We start from the raw sequence: 27416 nt of genomic DNA, 5'->3' as shown, positions 1-27416 counted from the left end.
AGGCAAGACTTGCAGCATGTAATTCTTCACGGCAGAACACAGCCTGACATTTTCTGATAATTATGCACTGATGAATCCCTGGATTTTGCCTGCTTTCTTGCTTCATAGTTTGCCATCAAAACAAGCCGACGGATGAATAGCAGCAGAATTTTGTGGTATTTGGTAATTGAGTTCTGAATTATAAGACATTTCTTTCCAGTTTTGTGGAACCATATCTTATTTGAGGATCATACTCAATCCAATCACCAAAGAGAGACATTAACTAACCTGTGCAAATGTTCCCTCATTACCAGGTCATTGGTCTCACGGGCACATTGACCCCAATATTTATCTTGACCCACATTCCTATTCTGCACAAAAGCGTATCAAACGCACTCCATGTAAAATCCCCCTATCCCTGTAATCTCTTCATCTTCATGGCCCAGCCAGATCAAACCCAACGCTGGCTCTTTTTATCTGTGTTCTACTCAGCCATTGTTGTCATCATAGTCTGGAAGTCTTTGTTGAATCTCCTCACATTTTCAAAGCCCTCCTTAAATCCAACATGTTCCGCAGTATACAAGGTGGCACAAAGTGCTGGTCACTCAGCAGGTCAGGCAGCATCTCTGGGGACCATGGATAGGCAACATTTCTGATTCTGAAGACATCGATCTGAAACATCACCTATCCATATTCTCCAGAGATGCTGTCTGACCTGCTGAGTTACTCCAGCACTTTGTGTCCTTTTGTATATTAACCAGCATCTGTGGTTCTTTGTTTCTACATATTCCTTGGTACCATTTAACCCACTCTCCTATCTTTGCTTCCACACTCTGTGTTTAACTTGACCTACGGGGAGGAACTCCGGAATTGATTATGACAAGCTTCAATCAATGTATATTGATTCCGACAATCATACAATGATTTTTCTAAGCACCCTTTCCCTTCATAACATCTCCACATACTGCACCCTACTTGTCTAAGAACTGTGCTGCGATATTATCTAAAATTCACCTGCAATTTTTACTATTTATTGATTAATATACAATTTTATCAAATGGCTCGTGATACAATGATATGGTCAAGGCAAATCCAGAACGATAATTCATGGTAAATCTTGACAGTAGACCGAGGAACCCTCGATTCCATTATAACCATATAACCATATAACAATTACAGCACGGAAACAGACCATCTCGGCCCTACAAGTCCGTGCCGAACAATTTTTTTTTCCCCTTAGTCCCACCTGCCTGCACACATACCATAACCCTCCATTCCCTTCTCATCCATATGCCTATCCAATTTATTTTTAAATGATACCAATTAACCTGCCTCCACCACTTCCACTGGAAGCTCATTCCATACCGCTACCACTCTCTGAGTACAGAAGTTCCCCCTCATATTACCCCTAAACTTCTGTCCCTTAATTCTGAAGTTGTGTCCTCTTGTTTGAATCCTCCCTATTCTCAAAGGGAAAAGCTTGTCCACATCAACTCTGTCTATCCCTCTCATCATTTTAAAGACCTCTATCAAGTCCCCCCCTTAACCTTCTGCGCTCCAGAGAATAAAGACCTAACTTATTCAACCTATCTCTGTAACTTAGTTGTTGAAACCCAGGCAACATTCTAGTAAATCTCCTCTGTACTCTCTCTATTTTGTTGACATCCTTCCTATAATTGGGCGACCAAAATTGTACACCATACTCCAGATTTGGTCTCACCAATGCCTTGTACAATTTTAACATTACATCCCAGCTTCTATATTCAAATCCTGTTTCTTTGTCCATCGCCTTGGGGTAGTTAAAAAAATCCAAGAGAAATTGGACAGATGCTGACAATTGTCCTCTTCTCCGGCTTGCGTTCTGTCCCTCAGTCTTTGTCTCGATTTTGTTTGGATGAAGGATACTGGTTGGACACTTTTCCACCCATGGGCCTTGAAGTTCAAAGTTATTTTTTCAAAACGCATCATGGTTTCTGACGGGATTAATTAATCAGTGGGCTGGTTTCAACAAAATGGAAACATTGGGAAATAGAGAACTGTAATTTTAGTGAAACTAAATAGGGAACCCGGTGTTCTTGCCTCAGATTAGTGTTGAGAATAATGGTGAGCAGTGCAAAAGTGCAGATGAAAGGGCAGCTTGAGCCAAATAACACTTGAAAGTTAGTTTTTGTGCCATGTTTTTTAAAAATTCCATTACCTGTTAATTTAAGTTGTCTCAGAAATTTCCGAGTTTGATTAATTGTATTGAAGCTGCAGATTCACTGCTGCAGCGTGGCTTATGATTTTGGTAGATTCAAAAGTTTCCTTCCCCCACTTACCACTCACTCCTTGTTCTGAGCCTTTAATCTTCTAAAAAGCTTTTCAGAAATTATAGCTTTGAGAGAATCAAGTCTCGAAGGCTCTGTGCATAGGCGTTGCACATTCCTCATGGAGATAGCCAATCTTGGCCAGCTATGGGCCGAGATTTAGTGTGGTCTTCGGGTAGCAAACATAACCATGGTTCTCATCCTGGATCCCTCTTGGGATTGGCAGATTGTTTTAGCTGTAGCTCTGTGGTTATTACTTGTGCCTCTAGTCGGAACCCTAGAGTTATACAACACAACTTTGACCCAACTTCGCCAAGATGCCCCATTGAAGCTCATCCCATCTGGCACGTATCCCTTGGTTCTTGGTTTCCTGGTCCTCCAAAATATTCCAAATGGAATTTAAACTGGAGGTGGTGAAGGGAGGGCTTAAGCCAGAAAGGGTTATTGGATAGAAAGAGCTACTTTAAACTTAGTTGCATCTGGTTGGGTAACTATAGTAGGGTGGAGATTATTCCATGCTTTAATTGTGCATGCCTTAAAAATATCCATTGATATCTTTAGTCCAAGATTGGGGATCAGTTTAAAAAGTTAGAACCCCTCGGGCTCCTCCTCTTCCCTTTTTCCTTCCTTCTCCCCCCCCCCCCCCACCCCCCCATCAGTCTGAAGAAGGGTTTCGGCCCAAAACGTCGCCTATTTCCTTCGCTCCATAGATGCTGCTGCACCCGCTGAGTTTCTCCAGCATTTTTGTGTACCTTTAAAAAGTTAGAAGTGTATGTTTGGGAGAGGAATTTCTAAGTTTTTGAACTTCCGTCTCCAACAAAAAAATCACCTCTAATTATTTCTTACCCATAGCCTTTCCTATCCTGAGGTTGAGAGTTCACTGCCATTCCAGAGACTTGGGTACCAAAAATGTAGACTGATGTCCCATGGTATCAGCAAGAAAGTTCTATTCTTCTGAAGGTGGAGATCTTTTGATAAGACATCAAACTGAGGCTCTGTCAGCTCATGCAGATTATTCTAAACTTCCTTGGTATTATTTCAAAGCAAAGCAGGAAGATGAATCCCTGTGACCCAGGCAACAGTTATGCCTTCATAAATATCACTTAAAATCAACTCACATTGGTCTTTGTGTTGTACTTATTTTGGCCGCCACATTTTCTACATCACAAAGGTACTTCTTTGGGTATCATGTTTTGCAATATTCTAAAGTTTTCAACGGTACACTATAAATGCAATATTTTGTTTCACCTATCCATGAATATTGAAAAAAGCTTGGCTTTCTGATGAAGGATTTCGGCCCGAAATGTTGCCTATTTCCTTCGCTTCATAGATGCTGCTGCACCCACTGAGTTTCTCAGGCATTTTTGTGTACCTTGGGTTTCTATAAGATGTTTGCCACAGTTATTGGTAAAATAGCCAGGCTAATACAGGAGATGAGGAGAATTGCCTTTAGTCAGAAGGTGGTGAATCTGTGGGATTCTTTGCCACAGAAGGCTGTGGAAGCCAAGTCGGTGGATATTTTTAAAGGCTAAGATTTTCCATTGACTTGGCCTCCACAGCCTTCACCACCCTCTGACTAAAGAAATTCCTAAAAGAACATCCTTTAATTCTGAGGTTATGACCTCTAGTCCTAGACTCTCCCACTAGTGGAAACATCCTCTCCACATCCACTCTAATCAAACCTTTCACTGTTCGGTACGTTTCAATGAGGTCCCCCCCTTATTCTTCCAAACTCCAGCCGGTACAGGCCCAGTGCCATCAAACGCTCACCCACTGAGGTTAACCCACTCATTCCTGGAATCATTCTTGTAAACCTCCTCTGAACCCTCTCCAGGGCCAGCACATCTTTCCTCAGATAAGGTGCCCAATAGGGTTAGCATGAATCAGAGACCAAACCTCGTACCTACTTGGTTTGAACAGGTAAATCATATGCCATTAGGCACTGTATTTATCCCCTGAGGGACATTGCCTTCAAACAAGAAGACTGTCTCAAATGGATATACAAGGAGGTTGTTTCCCCTCACCTGTTCTTCCCAGGTACATCTGAAACATCGAGCATGTTGAAAGCAAAGCACCAGGTGCATATTTCAGACCTTTCCAAACCAATATCAAAATAGACCATTAAGCTGTTTAATGAGATACTTCCTCTAGTTTCGAACATTTAAAGGTACATCAGCCAAGAAGCGTTTAACAACATAAAAGGAGCTCATAACATTATCGTTATGTGATTGAGTGGCAAACTCAAGTACAATTAATAATCTACAGAATGCTCACGACAAACTATCGTGGCATAATGACCCAGAGCTGCTGGGTTAAGGCCAATATGTTATTAGAGAAACCAGTGGAAGTGTGGGCTGACTGTGGGTGATATGGCTTTAAAGCCATTTGATGCATATGGGACCATACTTTCCAACCGCTTCTGACAAAATTAGGGTGTAAAAAATGCACAGCAAGTACTTGTTGAACCAAATATTTTCATATTGTCTTTCAACCATTGTCCACTTTCATTTCCCATTCTGTTATTAGTATTTTTGATTCAAACGGTCTTATCCAAAGAGTGGTTATTATTCCATCCACTTTTATCATCTCAGTCAGAAAGATCCTCATATCCATATAATTTGCCATAATTATGTGGGGAGTCGTACATTTGTTACTTGCTGTTTACAGCCTAATATGAAATTGGTGTTTTAATATGGATATATATTGTCTCATGATTTCTATTACTGCATTGACCATTAATTATGTGTAGACAAAAATGCTGGAGAAACTCAGCGGGTGAGGCGAAGGAAATAGGCAATGTTTCGGGTCGAAACCCTTCTTCATTTATTATGTGTAGTTGTTAGCGTGGCTCTTGGATTTTTTTCAAAATTATGAGTAATGGAATACTGGTTTACAAAAGATATAGACACAAAGTGCTGGAGTGACTCAGCGGGTCAGGCAGCATCGCTGGAGATAGAAACATAGAAACATAGAAATTAGGTGCAGGAGTAGGCCATTCGGCCCTTCGAGCCCGCACCGCCATTCAATATGATCATGGCTGATCATCCAACTCAGTATCCAGTACCTGCCTTTTCTCCATACCCCCTGATCCCCTTAGCCACAAGGGCCACATCTAACTCCCTCTTAAATATAGCCAATGAACTGGCCTCAACTACCCTATGTGGCAGAGAGTTGCAGAGATTCACCACTCTCTGTGTGAAAAAAGTTCTTCTCATCTCGGTTTTAAAGGATTTCCCCCTTATCCTTAAGCTGTGACCCCTTGTCCTGGACTTCCCCCAACATCGGGAACAATCTTCCTGCATCTAGCCTGTCCAACCCCTTAAGAATTTTGTAAGTTTCTATAAGATCCCCTCTCAATCTCCTAAATTCTAGAGAGTATAAACCAAGTCTATCCACTCTTTCTTCATAAGACAGTCCTGACATCCCAGGAATCAGTCTGGTGAACCATCTCTGCACTCCCTTTATGGCAATAATGTCTATGGCAATAATGTCCTTCCTCAGATTTGGGGACCAAAACTGTACGCAATACTCCAGGTGTGGTCTCACCAAGACCCTGTACAACTGCAGATAAAGGATAGGTGAGGATTCAGGTGGGGATTCTTCTTCAGTCTTCATGGCAGGTCATGTAATTTGCAAGCCTAACACCAGACTCTCAAAACTAAGACTCGAAGAATCAACCTGTGTATTGAGAAGGCTGGTTAAGAAAAAAAATCCATGCATTCTTGAACAATTGTAGCTCTGACTCTGAGTATCTGTGGTCTGACCACTCAAAATAGAGAAGGAGCATTCGAATCCATGCTGCAGCAGTACACTGAAGCCCCATGCAAACTTCAGAATAGGTTTATTATTGTCAGCGAGGTATAGTGAAAACCTATGCTTTGCATGCTAACCAACCAGATCAGATAATTCTATACATAAATACAATCAAGTCAAACTCAAGTACAATAGGTAGAGCAAAGGGAAAGATGCAGAGTGTAGGATATAGTTCTCAGCATTGCAGCACATCAGTTCCATGGATAGAGTCCAATGTCTACAATAGGGTTTAAGAGGGAACTGCAGATGCTGGAGAATCGAAGATTACACAAAAAAGCTGGAGAAACTCAGCGGGTGCAGCAGCATCTATGGAGCGAAGGAAATAGGCAACGTTTCGGGCCGAAACCCAAAGGAAATAGGTAACGTTTCGGGTCGAAACCCGAAGGGTTTCGGCCCGAAACGTTGCCTATTTCCTTCGCTCTATAGATGCTGCTGCACCCGCTGAGTTTCTCCAGCTTTTTTGTGTAATCTACAATAGGGTTGATGTGAATCGGACAGAACACTAGCTTATGAAAGTGCGGTCCAAAGGAGCCTGATAACAGAGGGGAAGAAGTTATTCCTGTGTCTGGTGGGGCGAGCGTTCAAGCTTCTGTAACTTCTGCCGGACGGGAGCGGGATGAAGAAGGAATTACCGGAGTGGGACAAGACTTTGATTATGTTGCCTGCTTTTCTGAGGCAGCGTGAAGTATAAATGGTGGGAAGTCTGGCCTGTCTGATGGACTGGGCCACATCTATAACTCTCTGCAGTTTATTGCAGTCTGGGGCCGAACTGTTCCCACACCAAGCTATGGTGGTCTATGGCAAATCTGTGGTGTGTAAGAGACATTGGAGACATGTTGAGTTTTTCTCCGTCTCCTCATGAAATAAAGACATTGGTGTGCAGCCTTGGCTGTTGGTTCAATACAGATCATTGGTGATATTAATACCACAAGGGCATAACCTGTAGCAGCACCAGAGGGTCTCACAAGCTAGCAACAGTCTGTCCATCAGGCTCCGACAACATTACCTGTGGTTTCCCCATTGACCTTATCAGTCGCCTCAGAACTCACAAAGCTGAAGTGGAAGCAAGTGGTCTTGGATTCCCAAGGGACTGCCTAAGAAGATGGATTATTGACTAAGGGTTTGAGGACTAATCAATAAATGCCTCCAGATATAATGGAAAGCCTCGAGATGGGGCCTGTTAGTGGATATGTTTGGGTCATAAATTTGCAATTAAAACCTAGTAAGGATAATTCTTTTCAGCTGGAAAGTAGCGGGATCGGCAGGAAACGCAGCATCAGTGGCCGCTGAAGGAGCGAAGACACAACAGTGTCAGTGAATGCCATTTGTGACTTCTGTTCAGTGGTGGGTGGGTGTCAAAATTAAATTGGAAATATTGAGGCAAAATTAAATTGGAAATATTGGGAGGTCTGGGCAAGGATTTGTGAGGTGATGGATTCAACAATTTGGCAGGATAAAGGAGGTGCTTAGTGAATTCCTTGCTGAATGGGCATCTCGTATTGATTATATTGCTGTCTCCTCATCAAACTGCAGTAATGTAGTGTAGAGAAACACAAGTTTCGGCATAATCTGTGCGTAAACGAATGGAACAGCATTTTTTCTTTCCACGGTTGCTGGTTAATGTTTTTGGAAATTAAAATGTGGATTATGGAAATGGCAGAGACCTTACACTTGGAAAGAATCAGATTTGTCTTAATGGTCAAACAAGAACTTTTTGTTAGAATATGGTCTCCATTCATTGATTATTTGAAGGGGTAGATCAGTCCAGCATGGGAACCTAACCAAAACTTGAACTCGGGATTAGATGAAAGTTATACTTTATAATCCACAAACCTATCTCCAAAGATGTATTATTAGTAAACCATTCCATTCTTTTTTTTAATCTTGACATTTGTGTTTTTCTTTTTTCCTCTTTCTCTCTTTCTTCCCATCTTTAAAAAAAAAACTAGAAGCAGAACCAATCCATAACTGATAATATTAACAATGTACGACTGATATACATGAAATGTTTGTAACATGGGCTTGCTTCTAATAAAAATAATTTTAAAATGCCATTCCCAATCCACATAACACAGCCATTGTTGGCGTCTATCAAAGATTTTTTAATCTCACCTTCATCATTTCTGTTCAACTGGTACGGATTTGTTGTTAGGTAGCAGAGCCTGAAATCCCACAGTGGTCCTGGGATTATTACTGTGTTTAAGAAGGAAGATGCTGGAAAACCGAAGGTACACAAAAATGCTGGAGAAACTCAGCGGGTGCAGCAGCATCTTTGGAGAGAAGGAGAGGGGCAACGTTTTTATCTCCTTCGCTCCATAGATGCTGCTGCACCCGCTGAGTTTCTCCAGCATTTTTGTGTACCTGGGATTATCACACCAGCAGTTTTGGAATAGAAACATAGAAAATAGGTGCAGGAGTAGGCCATTCGGCCCTTCGAGCCTGCACCGCCATTCAATATGATCATGGCTGATCATCCAACTTAGTATCCTGTACCTACCTTCTCTCCATACCCTCTGATCCCTTTAGCCACAAGGGCCACATCTAACTCCCTCTTCAATATAGCCAATGACCTGGAATACTGCGTAATTAGCTTGTGAGGAAGCTTCACTGAGCTGGCAATTGGCTGCAATCTGCCACAGTTTTGCCATCTTTCAGATGACTGATAGATATCCCACGAATGGTAAGTAGGGCCTCAGAAGGGAAACTTGATAATAAGAGTAATGCTCCTTATCGCACCGGAGTTCTTCAGCATTTTCAGGCCAGATTACAGTTCCTAATTAAATTTTTTTTGTAGCCTTAATTAAAGAACCTGCTTCGTTTTATGATTGTTCAGTTAAACTTTCCACTCTGCACTGATTTAATTATTCTGATGAATGCAATTAGTATGCAACGCCAATTGTCCATTTCATTTGCATATTATATTGGATAATTGGATGAAGCTGAAATGATTCAATTACAGGAATGACAGATGAATCCACTTTTGTTCAAGACTGGAATTAAGTTAGTAAGAATGACCACGGTGGGAATTGGTGGCTTTTGCATATTCATAAAGGGGGGGGAAAAAAAATACAGATTGTTAATTTGTAAAAGTGTTGGAGGGTACTTGCTGTGTTGCCCTTGATCTCAGCTGGCAACTAAACACGACATGTCCCTGCTGGAGTGAAGAACAGTGTGGTTAGCTCATTTTTCAAACTGTGAGAATTGATCAGTCAAAGCAGTGATATCCAAACGACTGCGAGGTGCAGAGTGCTGTTGATGGTTGCTATCTCCATTGCCCAGTGAAGTACCAGACCACAGAACATAGAAACATAGATGCAGGAGTAGGCCATTCAGCCCTTCGATATGATCATGGCTGATCATCCAACTCAGTATCCCATCCCTGCCTTCTCTCCATACCCCCTGATCCCTTTAGCCACAAGGGCCACATCTAACTCCCTCTTAAATATAGCCAATGAACTGTGGCCTCAACTACCTTCTGTGGCAGAGAATTCAACAGATTCACCACTCTCTGTGTAAAAAATGATTTCTCATCTCGGTCCTAAAAGATTTCCCTCTTATCCTTAAACTGTGACCCCTAGTTCTGGACTTCCCCAACATCGGGAATAATCTTCCTGCATCTAGCCTGTCCAACCCCTTAAGAATTTTGTAAGTTTCTATAAGATCCCCCCTCAATCTTCTGAATTCTAGCGTGTACAAGACGAGTCTATCCAGTCTTTCTTCATATGAAAGTCCTGCAGACCACGGAACAATCTCCTGCTCGAATTCCTACTGAGGGCAACAAGTTGGAGCAATGTTACCACCACCCTTCAGCCATTGAGACAAGATGTTCATGAGGGTTCCCTGTTGTTACTTTCCAGGGCTGTGTGTGTGCCTCGCTCAGCTACAATGGCCCATATATTTGATTTGTCTCATGATCTTATCTGCATTAGTTTACACAATCTCAGCTTTATTCACAGAAGGCATCTCAGAGTGACACTCCAAGTAACCTGTAGATATTTAGGACCTGTTGTAAAATACAGTTACAATGGAGGTGAATCAAGGACCAGAGGACGCAGGTTTAAGGTGAAAGGGAATAGATTTAATAGGAATCTGAGGGGTGACTTTTTCACACAAAGGGTGGTGGATGTATGGAACAAGCTGCCAGCATTTAAGAAACACTTAGGCAGGTACATGGATAGGATAGGTTTGGAGGGGTATGGAACAAATGCTGGCAGGTGGGACTAGTGTAGCTGGGACATGTTGGCCCGTTTGGGCAAGTTAGGTCGAAGGGCCTGTTTCCATACTGTATCACTCTATGACTCTAATATGAAGTACCATTATTTTATTTGACTTTGCACTTACATTTTTCTTCATTTTCCTTATTGATCTGTACCCACATGTAACCCAGTTGGTAACGTAGTCTTGTCAGCATCAGAAGGGTGTGGATTCGAACCGTAGGAATATTAAAGACTAGCCAAGTATTTTAGTTCCTTACTGAGGGTATGCTGCATTGTCAGAGGTGCCATTTTCAGTTTTTAAGCAGAGGTCTTTCATGGATATATGGGATTTTACAGAAATTTGAGTCGTCTGCTGCAGTTTCCCACAGTGACTAAACTGCAGTAATACTACATTAGTTGAAAAGTGCTTGAATCCTAGTAAGGATTGCGAGATGCTATACAAATGCCATGGGCTGTTTTTCTTTCATCTGCTTCCTATTCCAAGCAAAGGGGTTTTGATCTTGTCAGTTGCGTGCAGGAGAAATATCTGTCAGAGTTTCAAAAGGTTGCGCAAGGCTCACGATTGGAGGTTCTGGAACAGCCTTTGCATCTCAGCGCTAATGTAAGCACTGGTGGAAACTATAAAGCAATGTAGAATTGACCTGAGAGCACGAAAAAGGCCGGGCCTGTGACATTTTCTGCTGATTCAGTGCCTCTGCTTCGGGATCTGTTTATGTATGTTCGGGAGGAAATAATGCAGATCTTCTATCTTTAAAGCAAAACTATCCACCACAAGTATGAAAGATTCCACCCATTGACATTAACCCCTGATATACATAGTCTTCAAAGAAAAATTTGAGCATTAATAAATTGCTTTCTACGTTGCATCTGACATCTGTGTGAGCATTGGACGAGGGAACGTTTTTGAGGCTATGGTGGCATTTTTTTTAAATGCAAATCACCAAAAATAAAATTGAATTACTCAGGAGCATTTTCTGTTAATTTTAGCTAATCATTGTAATATTAGATGTAGATGTTTGCAAATGATCTTTACAAGAAGAGTGGATTAAAAATAAACAATGCAGAAAGATACAGCAGAAAGATAAAGTCTCTGGAACCGATGCACTACAAAAAACAGAGAGCTAAATTCTGCACTCTGTATCTTCCCCTTTGCTCTGCCTATTGTACAAAATACTGGAGTAACTCAGCGGGACAGGCAGCATGTCTGGAGAGAAGGAAGGTGACGTTTTGGGTCGAGACCCTTCTTCGTCAAAGAGTTTGACTTGTTTGTATTTATGTATATTGCTATCTGAACTGATTGGATAGCATGCAAAACCAAAATTTTACCCTGTACCCTGGTATGCATGCCAATAATAAGCGCAAGCCTAGTTGCAAAAATCCATACTCCAAAAAAATGATTGAATATAATTGTATCCATTTGTGGATCTGCATGTAATGAGGGAAAGATACAGGTGCAAGATGTGCAGCATTTAAAATGGATCAAACTCACGTCAATCCTTAAAAAAGAATAGGGGAAAGAGAATTATTTTTGCCAGAAGTTGTTCTGGGTATTTAACTTGTAGTTGGAAAGGACGATAGAAGCAGAATTTAAAACATACTAAAGGGCCTGTCCCACTTTCACGACCTAATTCCCGACCTCTGCCGAGTTTGCCCGTGACTCATCGCCGGAACATAGAAGAAGCGGAAACCACTTTCGACCATTAGGGAGACCGACAAAAGCCTCCGGGAACCACACGGAAACCTTGGGTGGGGCGCAAAGTCTCCAGAGGTTTCCATTCAGGTTTCCTAAGTGGGACAGGGGCATAACTCAGCAGGAGAGGCAGCATCTCTGGAGAGAACGCTTCGGGTCGAGACCCTTCCTCAGACGGAGAGTTAGGGGGAAGGATGTAGATTCACCAAAACCTAATCTATTGCATGACGCAAGACACCATTCCGTTAAGTCCTCTTACAATAACATTTCTCTTGAATTCCCGTTTGTTTGCTATATTGTCAGAAAACTTTCCGATTCATATATAAGAACACTTGCCTCCCCAATCCACAACATTTACGAGTTACTTAGCTTTGAAAAAAAGAATTCTGCTTTTAACATCTTCTGTCTAAAGTTGATAACTCTGTGCGCTCAGATTGTTGCTACTGTGCCTAATGAATTAACCTTGTTACATTCTTTTAAAGTGTTTGCGTCTTATTCTTCAATGTAGCTCTATATCCAATGTAACATTTCTCTGTTTTACATCCTTTAAAAAGCTCAGAAATTCCTTACTGATCTTTTAATTAGTAATGGGAGAAAGCAAAAGGAAAATATGGCCTATAAAGTGGGATTTCTGTGCTAGTGCCTGATGCAAATTGTATGTTTCCCAGTTGTTTAAACTGCGTCACTATGTACTGCCAAGATTTTTTATTTAAATCTCAAGCCCATTAGACAAATGATAGAGTTGCTGCTGTCTGAGAGGCATTACACTCAGCATCAACTTTCCTATTTGGCCAAACACAAGCACAATCAAATGTTTTGATCTGTTAACTGATCCAGAGGAATCTCTCTCTGATTCTGGGCAGCTCGCTGCCACACCAAGTAATGATCCAGCACTGATCTTGTGCAAATCAGCCGCAGACGGGTGTCTAATTGAGATAAGTGCCGGAGTGGGCTTACACAGGATGTGCAATGGCATGGCTTCCCACAATAGTTGGCAGGGTGAAATATTCAGCTGTCACGGCCTTAATGAGTAAACACAGAATTAGTAACCAGAGGATTGAAAGCTGGCTAACAAAAACATTGCTGGCAATAACTGTGAGTGAAGAGTATAGTGAAAATAATGAGGCCATTGGGAGGTGCCGTTTCATTGAAGATCTTCGCTTAGAGGCTTTTTTAATGGCCAGTGTCCCTTTCCGTGAGGAAACACACTTTCCAAAATGACCTTCGAGCTCACTTTACCTTTTTATCCCTGATTCCCAGAGGTCACGTTGGGAGAAGGCGACCTGAACGCATATCTAGCAAATGTGCACTGCTCTCTGGGATTGCCAGATTTGGTTAAATTGATCCCATCACCTGATCAGAGTTGGCACTAGTGCCCTTAGCAGTATTTGGACAGGCCCATGAAATGCTCCGGTAATAGATTATTATCTGTTGGTGATGCAAAAGAAGTGGTTTGTTCAAACCAGTGCTGGAGTACCAGTTTGTCCATGTACATTGACAGCAAGCAATGAGATGCAGTTAGTAGTTAGGAAGCCTGATGGCATGTTGGCCTTCACCGCTAGACAATTTGAGTACAAGAGTATGGATATATTTGTGCGGTGTTACATTAAGTATTAAATGCAATTTTACTCTCAGGTATTTTACTTTTCTCCCACGGTCGGGGCAGTCGAACCATTTGTCTGGGTGGTCGAAGCCCCCACGTCGGGACAATCGAAACTCCCATGTCGGGGCGATCGAAACTCCCGTGTCGGGACAATCGAAACTCCCGTGTCGGGGCGATCGAAACTCCCGTGTCGGCGCAGTCGAAGCTCCTGCGGCTTGGAGTTTCCGATGTCGGCCTCTGCCCAGAGAACGCCGGCTCCACGATGTTATGGTCCGCAGGCACCCACGGTAGAGCACAGAGGTCGATCTCTGACCAGAGAACGCAAGCTCCGCGATGTTAAAATCCCGCAGCTCCCGCAGTGGTGCTTTCGAAGTCGGACTCCAGCAAAGGCCGCCAACTCCTCGATGTTAGGCCGCAGTGCGGACAGACATACGATACGGGAAAAAATCGCATCTCCGTCGAGTTAAGAGATTAGAAAACGTTTTAAAGGAGGAGAATGAGGCCGAGGATTAGTGGGGGACTTCCGGTGTTGTGACTAGAGTGTTACACACAAGGCAAAGGCTGGCACCCAACATCAACGATGAAACTAGAGTTTACCTGATAAATCCATGTGAAGCTTGCATCGTTTATACCAACATTCATTTTTAAAAGTCCAGTAATTATCTCATTTGAAAGCCATACACATTTTAGCCCAAGACAACAATAACAGATACAATAACAGCATTTAGGGGACATTTGGACAAGTATATGGATACAAAGGAAAAGAAGGGTGTTGGTCATATGGGACTAATGTTGATGCATATCTTGGGCGGCATGGACCAGTTGGTCCGAAGGCACTGTTTCCGTGCTGTACGACTGACTACTATTTGGTTAGTAACGCCACTGTTTATTCAACAATGAAAAATGCAAAATATTCAATGTTTCATTATTTCCTGGCACATTCTGAACCCACTATTGAAAACGCCAAACCGATTCATCAGTTACTGGGGGGGGAAATCACTTCATTTTTGACTTTTGCATGTTAATTGCATATTTTTCTCCATTTTTGTTTCGTACTTTATATATAAAAAAAACCTTGCATTTATAGAATGTCTATCATGATCTCAGGATGCCCCTGAGCACTTTAAAGCCAATTAAGTACTTCTGAAGCACGCTCAGTGTTATAGTGTAGGAAACATGGCAGCCAATTTGTGCACAGCTAGCCCCAATAAATGACATTTAATAACATCCAGATAATCTGTTCTAGCAATGTCGGCGGAGGAATAAACATAATCCAGTGCACTCACTGTTCTACTTCTTAATAGTGTCCTGGGATCTTTTAATTCTGTAGCCCACAGGACAAACAAAATGTAAAGCGGTGGAAATATATCATTGAAAAATCGAATGGCTTTAAACCATTTCTGATGAAGTATCCCTGCTAAGATGTTATTACTCTTATTCTTTCCTGCCATGGCTGGTAGTATTTTCTTTTAAGTGTTTTTAATCTCTTGTTATGCCACCCAAACCAGTAAACACTCTGCTCGTTTTCCAACTGATTCAGAGCACCAGATTTCTGATTTCATCTTTTCTTCAGTACGTTGGATATCATTTTTTTTTCTCTCTCTCTCGCTGTGCGCTCCCCTTTAATCTTGCACCGTAAATCACTGCCCGCCCGGCTCGGGTCGTCAGTGTCTTGCACAGTATGCAGCGTTAAGTCGTGTGTCACATATTGTTGCTGGCTATATTTTACAACCCTTGGCAGCGGGACTCTCGCCCTCGTGCCTGAAACTTGGATTTGTTTACTTGCATTCTTACAACTCAAGTACATGATCAGTGGGCCCGTATATTCTGCAGCAGCTGTTAAAAATCCTTTGAAAGAAATCTTGTAAAGCCCTGAAATTGATGTTGTCACAGGCCCCTTTGTTTCGTGCAGCACCTCTGGCTTTAATTTGGGTGGTAGTCAGTGTGAGTGGCTACGCCTGGAAAGATTGTGCTTTGCCAATCCACAATTTACAATCCCGAGCTGCAGTTTTACTGCTCCTCCAGGCCTGGCCCTGCCTACCTCCCAGGCTGAAGAAAGACTGCTCCTGGGGAATTTATGTTTCCTTATTGTTCATTGGTAATCAACCTAACCTGGGAGTGATTTGATTTTAATATCTGTTAGTTGAATTTAATGACTTGATTGAAAAGGTTCTGTAGAACTAACAGGATGTGGGCACAGCAAGGTTCCATTAGAGGTATTGCTTCATTTCTTAATGTGCGCGAGACTCTCTGTAAACTTGGCCTGCTTTATGACAAGTCCCATTAGTCTAAACAGTCTTACTCTTGGACTCTGCTGAGCTGATGAGAGATGTGATAAGAAAAGTGAATGGCGACATTGCTGGAATTTTTTTGAAGTCCTCGCTCCCTTCCCCCTCACCACATGCCCAACACCACCTTCCCCCCCCCCCCCCCCCCCCCCCCCCCCCCCCCCAACACATGCCCAACACCAGCCTCCAACGCCACGCCACCTCTTTTCGATCGCTGCTTGCTTTTTAACATAGACTGCAGTAAAATCTCTGTAGAACACAGGGATAACCGTCCAGTATTCTTCATGCAGGAAACTAATGCTACATTTGGTGGGTCGAGGGGGAAGGAACAGGAGTTTAATTGGGTACCGCTGTGCCTTTGGAGACCAAGGCTATTCATGCTTCATTAGGTTCGGTCAACTTGGCTGCTAAAAGGTTGGAGGCGAGGGGAAGGCACACTGGAAAGATTTTCTGCAGGTTCACGAAGGTCACCTTTCTGAAAGGAGTCATAAAATGTACATGAAATAATCCAAGAGCAATGACTCTTTTGTGGGCTTTGTCGTGAATCCTTTGACCAGTTCCACAGATTGTCACAGATTCAGCCTCTCAGAAAAAGTGTAGAAAAACTGTACACAGACCACTCAGAATCCCAGCTGCAGTCTATCAATGACTTGTACCGATTTGCCTTTACCTTTTGAATTCAATTTCCTAGTGTCCGATTCTCAGAATCTTATTTCACAGTGTTATTTCCTGCAATTCTTATCTTAAAAGAGAGTGAAATTGCATCCTTGGCATTTTTAAATCTCTGCTTGTTGCACATGCATGATAAGAAAAGACGGGCTGAAATTAGTTTGGCTGCTGCCAAGGAGCTGCAAGGTTTACCATGTAGAAGTTAGAGTAAAGGGCCTGTCCCACGAGCATGCGACTCCATGCGGCAAGCGCAACCTAACGTGGTCGCTTGAGCCGTACGGCCTCGCGGGGCCGGTCCCACTTCGATCGCCGGAGCCGTATGGAGTTGTGCGGAGCTGGTCCTGACATCGCGCGGGGCTCCGAAAAACTGACCGTGTTCAAAAATTCCGCGCGGCAACGGCCTGCCAGCCCGCAGCCGCCTCGATGCCGTACGTCACGCACGAACTTCCCGCGGACTTCGCTTGAACTTCATGTCACTCACTCAAACTCCGCGCGGACCCCGCTTCTGGTTTGGTCGCGCTTGCCGCATGCAGGTCGCATGCTCGTGGGACAGGCCCTTAAGAGTTAGAACACATCATCTCCTTGCCAGGGAATAAGCAAACTCTACTTGATACAAAAACTCACTCAATTGTCCATTTTATCACTAACAAAATTGGGATCAAATATCTGAACGTCCTGAAATCCAATCTGAATTGCACAATGATTCCCATAGACATAGAAACATAGAAATTAGGTGCAGGAGTAGGCCATTCGGCCCTTCGAGCCTGCACCGCCATTCAATATGATCATGGCTGATCATCCAACTCAGTTTCCCGTACCTGCCTTCTCTCCATACCCCCTGATCCCCTTAGCCACAAGGGCCACATCTAACTCCCTCTTAAATATAGCCAATGAACTGGCCTCAACTACCCTCTGTGGCAGAGATTGCACAATGATCCCCATAGGATTGTGAATCCTTTTAACAACAGTTCAGTGTTGTTTGTATAAAATACATATATAAAGTATTGGATTCAGTGATTGATCAGATGGCTCCCGATTTACTTGGTAGGCGGGCGATAAAATGGAACACTTTTTCTGAACATGGAATAACTGGGAAAAGCAATAAATGAACACCAGCACTCTTTAATGTTCTCATCATTGATTTGAAGGCTCAGAATTTGGTTGAGGTAAAATCTGAAAATGCTGGAAACACTCAGGAGGTCAGGCAGCATCTGTGGAAACAGATCCACAGATCTGGAATTAATGTTTCTGGTTGAAAATTCCTTCATCAGAATTCTTGAAGGGTCCATTTACAGGAGTGTTAGCAGGACTCTAGTAAGTTACTCAAATAGCCATTTTTAAAATATAAGCCTCGAAGATGAATATCTCACCGATATTTGACTGTGCAAAGCATCACAGCTGTCCTATTTGTAGGAAGGAACTGCAGATGCTGGTTTAAACCGAAAGCTGGAGTAACTCAGCGGGGCAGGCAGCATCTCTGGAGAGAAGGAATCTGTCCTATTTGTTCTCACCTGACAGGTGAATTCCCAACATGTAGCAATTGAGATAAGAAAAGCTGATTAATTTTCCATACCTCGCCCAGAATACGACTCTGCTAACTATCAGATTAACAATAATTCATTTAATTAAGAATAAGAAATCTTGCAACAGCTAGTGGAACGATTGCCGCAAATGCCTTCGTGGCCCAGGGCTGTTTAAAGTTTATTGTACCGCAGAATGGGACATTCCAGAGCTGTTTCCTCTGCCATGTCATGCGTGACCTCTGACCTTTCTTCCACTGAAGCGGTCATTTGGAGGTAACCACTTCCCTACTCTGGCATCTGCGTTGTCTCGCGTCCCATTTTGTTGCCGTCGACACGGTGCTAAACAGCGCAAGGTAAAGGACGTGCCCACTCGTAGCTGTGTGCTGTACTAATCTGCCCTGACCACTTTAATAAAGCAGCAACACAAATGGGTTTACATGTAAGGCAGCACATACTCAAAGCGACAGGAATTGTCAAACAGCGCAGGGTTGAGGTGATAAAGGTAGAAATATTACATGTAGGAAAATTACATAAAGAGTTGTGAAACCTGGTTGCCATCTAAAGAAGAGTCTCGACCCGAAACATCACACATTCCTTCTCTCCAGAGATGCCAACTGTCCCGTTGAGTTACTCCAGCATTTTGTGTCTACTGTTGAAATTATTTGTCTTCTGAAACCGCTGGTATCATGTGGATTTTCACCATGTGGATTTTCACCATGTTCACACCCTATATCATTGCACCAGAATTTGTGTGTGTTTTTTACTTAACACGAATGACATTTTGTGGTCACCTGCACACAGTCTTCCAGATATGGTCTCATCAATCACCCCCTATCAGTCTGAAGAAGGGTTTCGGCCGATGGGCACTGGGTGTGAACCTTTCTGCCCAGGGACTATAGAGAGTGTATGGGCATGGTCTTGTGCTTCTGTATATGTGGGTCCTCTTAATTAATGATTCCAGGGCAGTCCATGCTGAGGTGTATACTATTAGCCACACACACACACACACAGACACACACACACACACACACACACACACACACACACACACACACACACACACACACACATATTATATGCCCATGATGTGATAATGTCAGGTGTAACCACTGTTAGAGATTGTTTAAGAAGGAACTGTGCAGATGCTGGAAAATCGAAGGTGGACAAAAATGCTGGAGAAACTCAGCGGGTGCAGCAGCATCTATGGAGCAAAGGAAATAGGCAACGTTTCGGGCCAAAACCCAAAGGAAATAGGCAACGTTTCGGTTCGAAACCCGAAGGGTTTCGGGCCGAAACGTTACCTATTTCCTTCGCTCCATAGATGCTGCTGCACCCGCTGAGTTTCTCCAGCATTTTTGTCTACCTTAGGTCTCACCAATGCCCTGTCTAACTGAAGCTGTTCCTGTTATACTTCTGAAACTGTGAGGCCAACTACAACATGAGAAATGCTCGACTCGAGTATGAAGTGTTTCCGTCTCGTCCGGGCTACGAGGCAGAGAAGATAGAAAACAGAGGCTCTCTGGCAATAGTGCTCCTGGGGACAGTAATTGCGGGCGTGATGTGTATATAATAAATCCAATCAATGAAGTTTGTATATTATAAATTCTCCTGCTGATTTTTTTAAAACTATTTTACGAACTGCTTTCTTTCAGGTGACAGTCCAGTCAGGCCGGCATCCTACAGTGCTGCAGAAGCTTTGCCAGCTGCCTTTCCAATACTTCAGTGACCAGCGCCTGATCAAAGTCCTGTTCCCAACACTGATCACAGCTTGTTACAACAACCAGCAGAACAAGGTCATCCTGGAGCAGGAGATGAGCTGCATTCTGCTGGCCACCTTTATCCAGGTAAACCTGCATGTCTGTCGCTCTTTAGTGTTCACCACATTGTCATTATGTTCAGGGTTTTGCTGAATTCTCGGTAAACATAGAAATTAGGTGCAGGAGTAGGCCATTCGGCCCTTCGAGCCTGCACCGCCATTCAATATGATCATGGCTGATCATCCAACTCAGTATCCCGTACCTGCCTTCTCTCGTAAAGCGTTATCTCACACAGATAACTTATCCACTCCTCAAACCATCTCAGTCACTTATGTGTAGGAAGGAACTGCAGATGCTGGCTTAAACCGAAGATAGACACAAAAAGCTGGAGTAACTCAGCGGGACAGGCAGCATCTCTGCAGAGAAAGGACGGGTGTCGTTTTGGAATGAGACCCTTCTACAGACTGAAAGTCACGGGAAAGGGAAACGAGGGATATGGCCGATGAGGTGGAGAGATTTAGTAGCCCCCCTCGATCATGACTGACCATGACTGGTCGGATGCAAGCCTGGGCGATCGATGTCATGTGGAGGACAGGCTGTTGCCCTTGCAGCACGTCCCCCCCTCTCCATGTCGCTGATTGATCCAAAGGAACAGCAGGGCCGTTACAGTTTGGCACCAGCGCCATCGCAGGAGCTGCCAGAGCGAGGTTGTAGACAACGACGAACTGCCTTAGGGGCTCCGACTGCGGATTTTCTTGAGGTTAACACCTGGAGCCTTTTCCATGACTGGATATGGCCACCAAGCAGTGGAGGTTTTAAATCAGAGTTTTCCCTCTCCCAGATGGACTGCCTTCCCAGGCTGACGAGCCCCATCTTCCCGAGACTCGTGGGGGCGGGAGCGCCTACCTTCCCGTGCAGGTCTATAGAACAATGAATGAAAGATTACGCAAAGAAGTAACGATGATAAAGGAAGCAGGTCATTGTTGGCTGTTTGTTGGGTGAAGACGAGAAGCTGGCGGGCCTTGGGTGGTGGAGGAATTGAGGGAGAGGGAATACTGGGGTTACTTGAAGTTAGAGAAATCAGGATTCATACCACTGGGCTGTAAGCTGCTCAAGCAAAATATGAGACTTATATCACAGGTCCCATTCCCACACTGACCTATACACTTGAGGCTATCGTGTGTTGTGTCTTTTTTTTTATTCCTATGGCTGTATGGTGACCACACATTTCACTGTACCAACTGGTACTCTGCTCTAGGATATCAAAAATGGGCAGAATGGAAAAAGTAGAAAGAAATGAGTAAAGGATTAAATAAAAATGCATAATGAATATAATGACAATATTGTGTTTTCTTAGGATTTTTCTCAGAGTTCAAGTCAGACGGACAATAAGGCTTCTCACCAGACAGGTGTGTATCTCCGATGTATTCTCTGCAATCAGCCTTCATCTTCTGTCTCCCAACTCCACGCCACCCACAACCCCAACTCCCCAACCTGGCTCCATCACCCTTCAGCCCTTCAGCCCATCGATCACCTACTGGCTCCGAATCGCCACTCGCCCTCTCACCACCTTCCCCTCCACTCTCAGTCCTGACTGAGGTGACTCACGTCACAACAAGCCCCAAGGTACAACGATGTTGACTTTTAACAATTCAATCTGCTCCTCTCGTTTCAGTCGGAGTTCCTGGAGGTCAAGACTACCTTGAGTTCTCCAACCGGTTTCCCCGTGAGATGTGGGAAGATGCCCGAAAATTCTTCCTGCAGAAAGAGTCAATTTGCTAAAGGGGGGAATGGATGCTCAACGCTAAAAAAAAAGTTGATTTAACAGTTAGTCTTGTAACTCATTCACTGATATTATGTTTCAGAACATACTCATATGATTTGCACAAATTGTACATAGTACCTGTTGTATATAAGATCTTCATTGTAATCACTTTTTGACAATTTTTTAAGTGAGCCTTTCTAGCTTATTTATGTGCATAGAGAATAATCAATTTTGTTTTTTGTTTGTTAGGATGATACAGCAGTCCCTTTGGGATTTGCATAAATTAATTTTATTTATTAGAAGTCGGTTGGTGGCTCAAATTCACTGATGACATAATAAAATTATTTATTTTTCATCTGCATCTGTGAATTGTGGAATGTGCGTTGTTGATCTCCATGTGTTAATCCCAAACGTGGATGAACTGCAAAGCTTGATGCACAAGGTGTAGCAACGTGTTTAACCTAGTTACCCTGAGATGATGTGCTGTACCGCCATTACATAGGACATTAACTAGTCAACCATATTGTGTGGTAACCATATCCTGTGCTCGAAAGGGGCTGTCCCACTTGGGCGTCTTAATCCGCGAGCTCTGGCGAGTTTGGCCTCGACTCATGCTCGCAAGCATGGTCGACACGAGGTTGTAGGAGGTCTTTGTAACTCTCCTTCGTGCTCGGGAGAAGTCTCCGTGTTCTCGAGGTCTCAGCTAGGTCGCGGTGTATTTTTCAACATGTTGAAAAATGCCCCCAAGTAAAAAAAGGTCGCCATGGAACAAATCGATACTTTTTTTTACTCGTAGGTTTAGTCGTAGTAGGTCGGCATGTTAGTCGTAGGTAATCGAGGGTAGTCGATGGTAGTCGTAGATAGTCTTCACCATAGTCGAAGGGAGGTCATCTTCACTCTACACTATTCGGTGTCCAATTTTCCCGAAGCTAGTCGTAGTTAGTCGAAGCTAGTCTTCAACATAGTCAAAGGAGGTCTTCAACATGCCTTTTTTAGAAACTCTCCTAAACTCTTCTAAACTCGCTAATTAGGTCGCCCAAGTGGGACAGCCCCTTCAAGAATAAAGTCATAGCAGCCTCAACCTCCCCCTATAGCTCAAACTTGAGTCCTGGCAACATCCTTGTAAAATCCTCTCAGCATGACAGGAAATTAACCAGGTGAACAGAGAGAATGATTCAATTGAAATGTACTCAAAGCATTTTTGAAGAATTGGACTATCCGATCCTGAACATATAACATGTTTAGAAACCTCGCTCACTTAAGAATCTACCCATCTCAAAGTTCAGGATCTCCAGAGTCTCCAGACTTGCCCAGAGTAGGGGAATCGAGGAGAGGATATAGGTTTAAGGTGACGGGGAAAAGATTTAATAGAAATCTGAGGGGTAACGTTTGTGGTGGGTGTATGGAACGAGCTGCCATAGGAGGTAGTTGAGGCAGGGACCATCCCAATGTTTAAGAAACAGATACAGGTACATGGATAGGACAGGTTTGGAGGGATATGGACCAAACGCAGGCAGGTGGGACTAGTGTAGCTGGGACATGTTGGCTGGTGTGGTCCAGATAGGCCGAATGGCCTGTTTCTACACTGTATGAATCTGCCTCTGTTGCATTCCATGGCAGGAACTACCACAAATCACATTCCCACAAGTAAGCCAATTAATAAACTAAGCTGGATTTTTATACTGTAAATCTACCCCACCATTGTGAGGAACAACCCTCAACATAGCCCCGGCATAAAAGGAGGTGCCTTCAGAAAGGAAATGAGGAGGAATTTCTTTAGTCAGAGGGTGGTGAATCTGTGGAATTCATTGCCACATGCAGCTGCGAAGGCCAAGTCAATTAATATTTTTATGGGGGGAGATTGACAGATTTTCGATTAGTACGGGTGTCAAGGGTTATGGGGAGAAGGCAGGAGAATGGGATCGGGAGGGAAAGATAGATAGATAATAGGTGCAGGAGTAGGCCATTCGGCCCTTCGAGCCAGCACCGCCATTCAATGTGATCATGGCTGATCATCCCCAATCAGTACCCCGTTCCTGCCTTCTCCCCATATCCCCTGTCTCCGCTATTTTTAAGAGCCCTATCTAGCTCTCCCTTGAAAGCATCCAGGGAACCTGCCTCCACCGCCCTCTGAGGCAGAGAATTCCACAGGAATGATTGAATGGCAGAGGAGACTTGATGAGCCAAATGGCCTAAGTCTGCTCCTATAACTTATGAATAAGGTGGACTGATGAACCACTGTTTAATGCCAAATCAGACAAGGGGGGGATATCAGGTAGAACTGATATCAAGTAATCTGACAACAAGAACCTTGAGTACAGGTTCAATGAAAAGAGGAATGAGTGTATTAAAATGAAAAAGAGCCATTGTGATTGAAATGGAAGAGAAAATATCTCAGGCTTCTCTGAGCTTATCAAGGAATAAGGAATGCAGGATTAGCTGAGGTAAAGATCAGCACTAATTGAATGACTGTGGGAGGCCCAGGAAAAAAATCTCGCACTGGTCTTATTGAACTTGACAGTGTGCAGGAGTAGGGCATTCGGCCCTTCGAGCCTGCACCGACACATGATCATGATCAAATGGCCTATCCCGCTCGCTACCCCCTGATCCCCTTCGCCACATCTTATGTTGGCAATGAACTCGTTAAGTTGGGTAACGAATTGTGTTTTGTGGCAAGAGGGACAGAAGATCCAGGTAGAAGATAAGTTTCAATGTAATAAAAAGGAACTGCATGTGCTGGTTTATACCAAATATTCACAAAATGCTGGAGTAACTCAATCAGTCAGGCAGCATTTCTGGAGAACATTGGAAATCTGAAGAAGGGTCCTGGCCTGAAAAGTCACCTATCCATTTTCTCCAGAGATGGTGTCTAGCATTTTGTGTGTCTCTACGGGGTAAGTTTTTCTTCATACAGTGAATAGTTATGATCTGCATACTAGAAGCAGGTCCAATGGTGACTTACATGATTGGGTAAAATAAAAAGTGGAAAATGCAAGAAAAACTCAGCCAGTCAGTCAGCATCTATGGAAAGCACATCGGGTTAAAGGCCCTTTGGATTTTGATAAAGGGCAATATTTCACACAATAGAGAAAGGGCAGTGTGTGGGATTAATTTGTTCACAGGGATGTGGCAGACACACTGGACTGAATATCCCTCTCTCCATTTCTAGCATTTAAGCTTAAGAAAAAATTGATCCAATATAAGAGGGAATTAAATCTGGGAGGAAGAACACACAGTAAAACGCAAAAATCAGGTCAAATATAATAATTTATCTTATTGAAACATGTAGGATTGTTAAGGGCTTGGACACGCTAGAGGCAGGAAACATGTTCCCGATATTGGGGGAGTCCAGAACCAGGGGCCACACAGTTTACGAATAAGGAGTAAGCCATTTTGAACGGAGACGAGGAAACACTTTTTCTCACAGAGAGAGGTGAGTCTGTGGAATTCTCTGCCTCAGAGGGCGGTGGAGGCAGGTTCTCTGGATGCTTGCAAGAGAGAGCTGGATAGGGCTCTTAAAAATAGCGGAGTCAGGGGATATGGGGAGAAGGCAGGAACGGGTTACTGATTGGGGATGATCAGCCATGATCACATTGAATGGCGGTGCTGGCTCGAAGGGCCGAATGGCCTACTCCTGCACCTATTGTCTATTCGGGCGGCACGGTGGCACAGCGGTAGAGTTGCTGTCTTACAGCAAATGCAGCGCCGGAGACCCAGGTTCGATCCTGACCAAGGGTGCTGTCTGTACGGAGTTTGTACATTCTCCCCGTGATCTGCGTGGGTTTTCTCCGAGATCTTCAGTTTCCCCCCACACTCCAAAGACCTACAGGTATGTAGGTTAATTGGCTTGGTAAATGTAAAAATTGTCCCTAATGGGTATAGGATAGTGTTAGCGTGCGGGGATCGCTGGTCGGCGCGGAGCCGGTGGGCCTGTTTCCGTGCTGTATCTCTAAACTAAACTCTCCTTGAGAGGCTGCTAACCCACTCTCCGGTGAAGTTGGGGAGGTCTCATCCTTGGCTCAGATTCCAATACAGCTGAAGAAGGGTTTCGGCCTGAAACGTTGCCTGTTTCCTTCGCTCCATAGATGCTGCCGCACCCGCTGAGTTTCTCCAGCACTGTTGTCTACCTTCCAATACAGCCGGGCACCCAGCCTAAGCACTAATCACATTACACATGGAGAGAGGAATAGAGGGATGCAGAGCAACATTGTTGCATTTGCACGCACGTGTGTCAAAGTGTTGCACCCTGTAGAGCCCCACAGCCCCAACCTTGGCTGCTGTCTGTGTGGAGTTTGCATGTTCTCCCTGGGACCACGTGGGCTTCCTCTAGGTGCTCCAGTTTCCCACACAGCCCCTAAAAAATACAGGTTGGTCGGTTAATTGGCCTCTTGTAAAAGTAAATTGCTCCTACTGTGTAGCTGAGTGGTCGAATCTAAGGGGGTTGATGACAATATGGAGAGATTAAATTAAGATCAGATGAGTGTGAACTGGTGATTGATAGTCAGCATGGACTTGATACGCCGAAGGGCCTGTTTCCATGCTATTTCACTCTCTGACTATGACTAAGTAACATTTGCATCTGTGGGAAAGGAGAGGCAGAAATCGTGAACAAAGGCATATTGACAAAAAATATTACACCTAGAGTAAATGACTGTTTATAGATGGTGGAAGCAACATGTTTACAATCAAGGTTTTTATAGTTTTTATGTCAACACATCATTCAGATCACCCCTGTGAGTGTTTCCAGTGCAAATACCATGGCTTTAAGCTGGAAGCGGTGCAGAGGAGTGACTTGATCACAGGGAATAACTCTTATAGAAGAAAAGAGTCCATTCAGCCCATCCAACCTGTACAGGATTTGTGCAAAACAGACAATAGGTGCAGCAGTAGGTCATTCGGCCCTTCGAGCCAGCATTCAATGTGATCATGGCTGATGGTCATATGAGCAAAGATAGTCATTTCCATTTCTCAGCACTTTCTCCTGGAACCTTAAATATTTCTCTCTGGACAATTTATTTTCCTTTTGAGTGTAGCATAGAGTCATAGAATCATCTAGCGTGGAAACAGGCCTAACTTCCCCACACCAGCCAACATATCCCAACTACACTAGTCCCACCTGCCCATGTTTGGTCCATATCCCGCCAAGCTTACAAAACATACAAAACTCTTAAGGGGTTGGACAGGCTAGATGCAGGAAGATTGTTCCTGATGTTGGGGAAGTCCAGAACAAGGGGTCACAGTTTATGGATAAAGGGGAAATCTTTTAGGACTGAGATGAGAAAAACATTTTTTACACACAGAGTGGTGAATCTGTTGAATTCTCTGCCACAGAAGGTATTGAGGCCAGTTCATTTGGCTATATTTAAGAGGGAGTTAGAAGATGTGGCCCTTGTGACTAAGGGGATCAGGGGGTATGGAGAGAAGGCAGGTACAAGATACTGAGTTGAATAATGACCCATGATCATATTGAATGGCGGTGCAGGCTCGAAGGGCCGAATGGCCTACTCCTGCACCTATTTTCTATGTTTCTAAGCCTGCCCTATCCATGTACCTGTCTAACTGTTGCTTAAACATTGGGATTGTCCCAGCCTCAACTACCTCATCTGGCAGCTTGTTCCACACACCCACCGCCACCCTTTGTGTGAAAGAGTTACCCCCTCAGATTCCTATTAACTCTTTTCCCCTTCACCTGAAACCTATGTCCTCTGGTCCCCGATTCACCTACACTGGGCAAGAGACTCTGTGCATCTACCCGATCTATTCCTCTCAAAGTTTTATACACAATGAGTAACAGTTGAATTTGCTT

General features: G+C 43.7%; 2 protein-coding genes across 4 annotated transcripts in view; both read left to right on the top strand.

Annotated features, from left to right (window-relative positions):
• scaper (S-phase cyclin A-associated protein in the ER) overlaps positions 1-21971 on the top strand; it is a 234954-nt gene extending 212983 nt beyond the window's left edge. For all 3 annotated transcript variants that reach the window (XM_055662538.1, XM_055662537.1, XM_055662536.1), the window contains 3 exons: positions 19741-19932; positions 21203-21254; positions 21521-21971. In XM_055662538.1, coding sequence (XP_055518513.1) covers positions 19741-19932; positions 21203-21254; positions 21521-21627 — 351 coding nt within the window. In that variant the 3' untranslated portion in view covers positions 21628-21971. The remainder of the gene's footprint in view (positions 1-19740; positions 19933-21202; positions 21255-21520) is intronic.
• The window catches only part of etfa (electron transfer flavoprotein subunit alpha), a 226477-nt gene that overhangs the window by 97834 nt on the left and 101227 nt on the right, over positions 1-27416 (top strand). The window lies entirely within an intron of this gene.

Source organism: Leucoraja erinacea, chromosome 36, assembly GCF_028641065.1.
Source record: "Leucoraja erinacea ecotype New England chromosome 36, Leri_hhj_1, whole genome shotgun sequence".
NCBI classification, from domain to species: domain Eukaryota; kingdom Metazoa; phylum Chordata; class Chondrichthyes; order Rajiformes; family Rajidae; genus Leucoraja; species Leucoraja erinaceus.
Note: the sequence above shows the minus strand (reverse complement) of the source record. Positions and strands in the feature narration are given on the sequence as shown.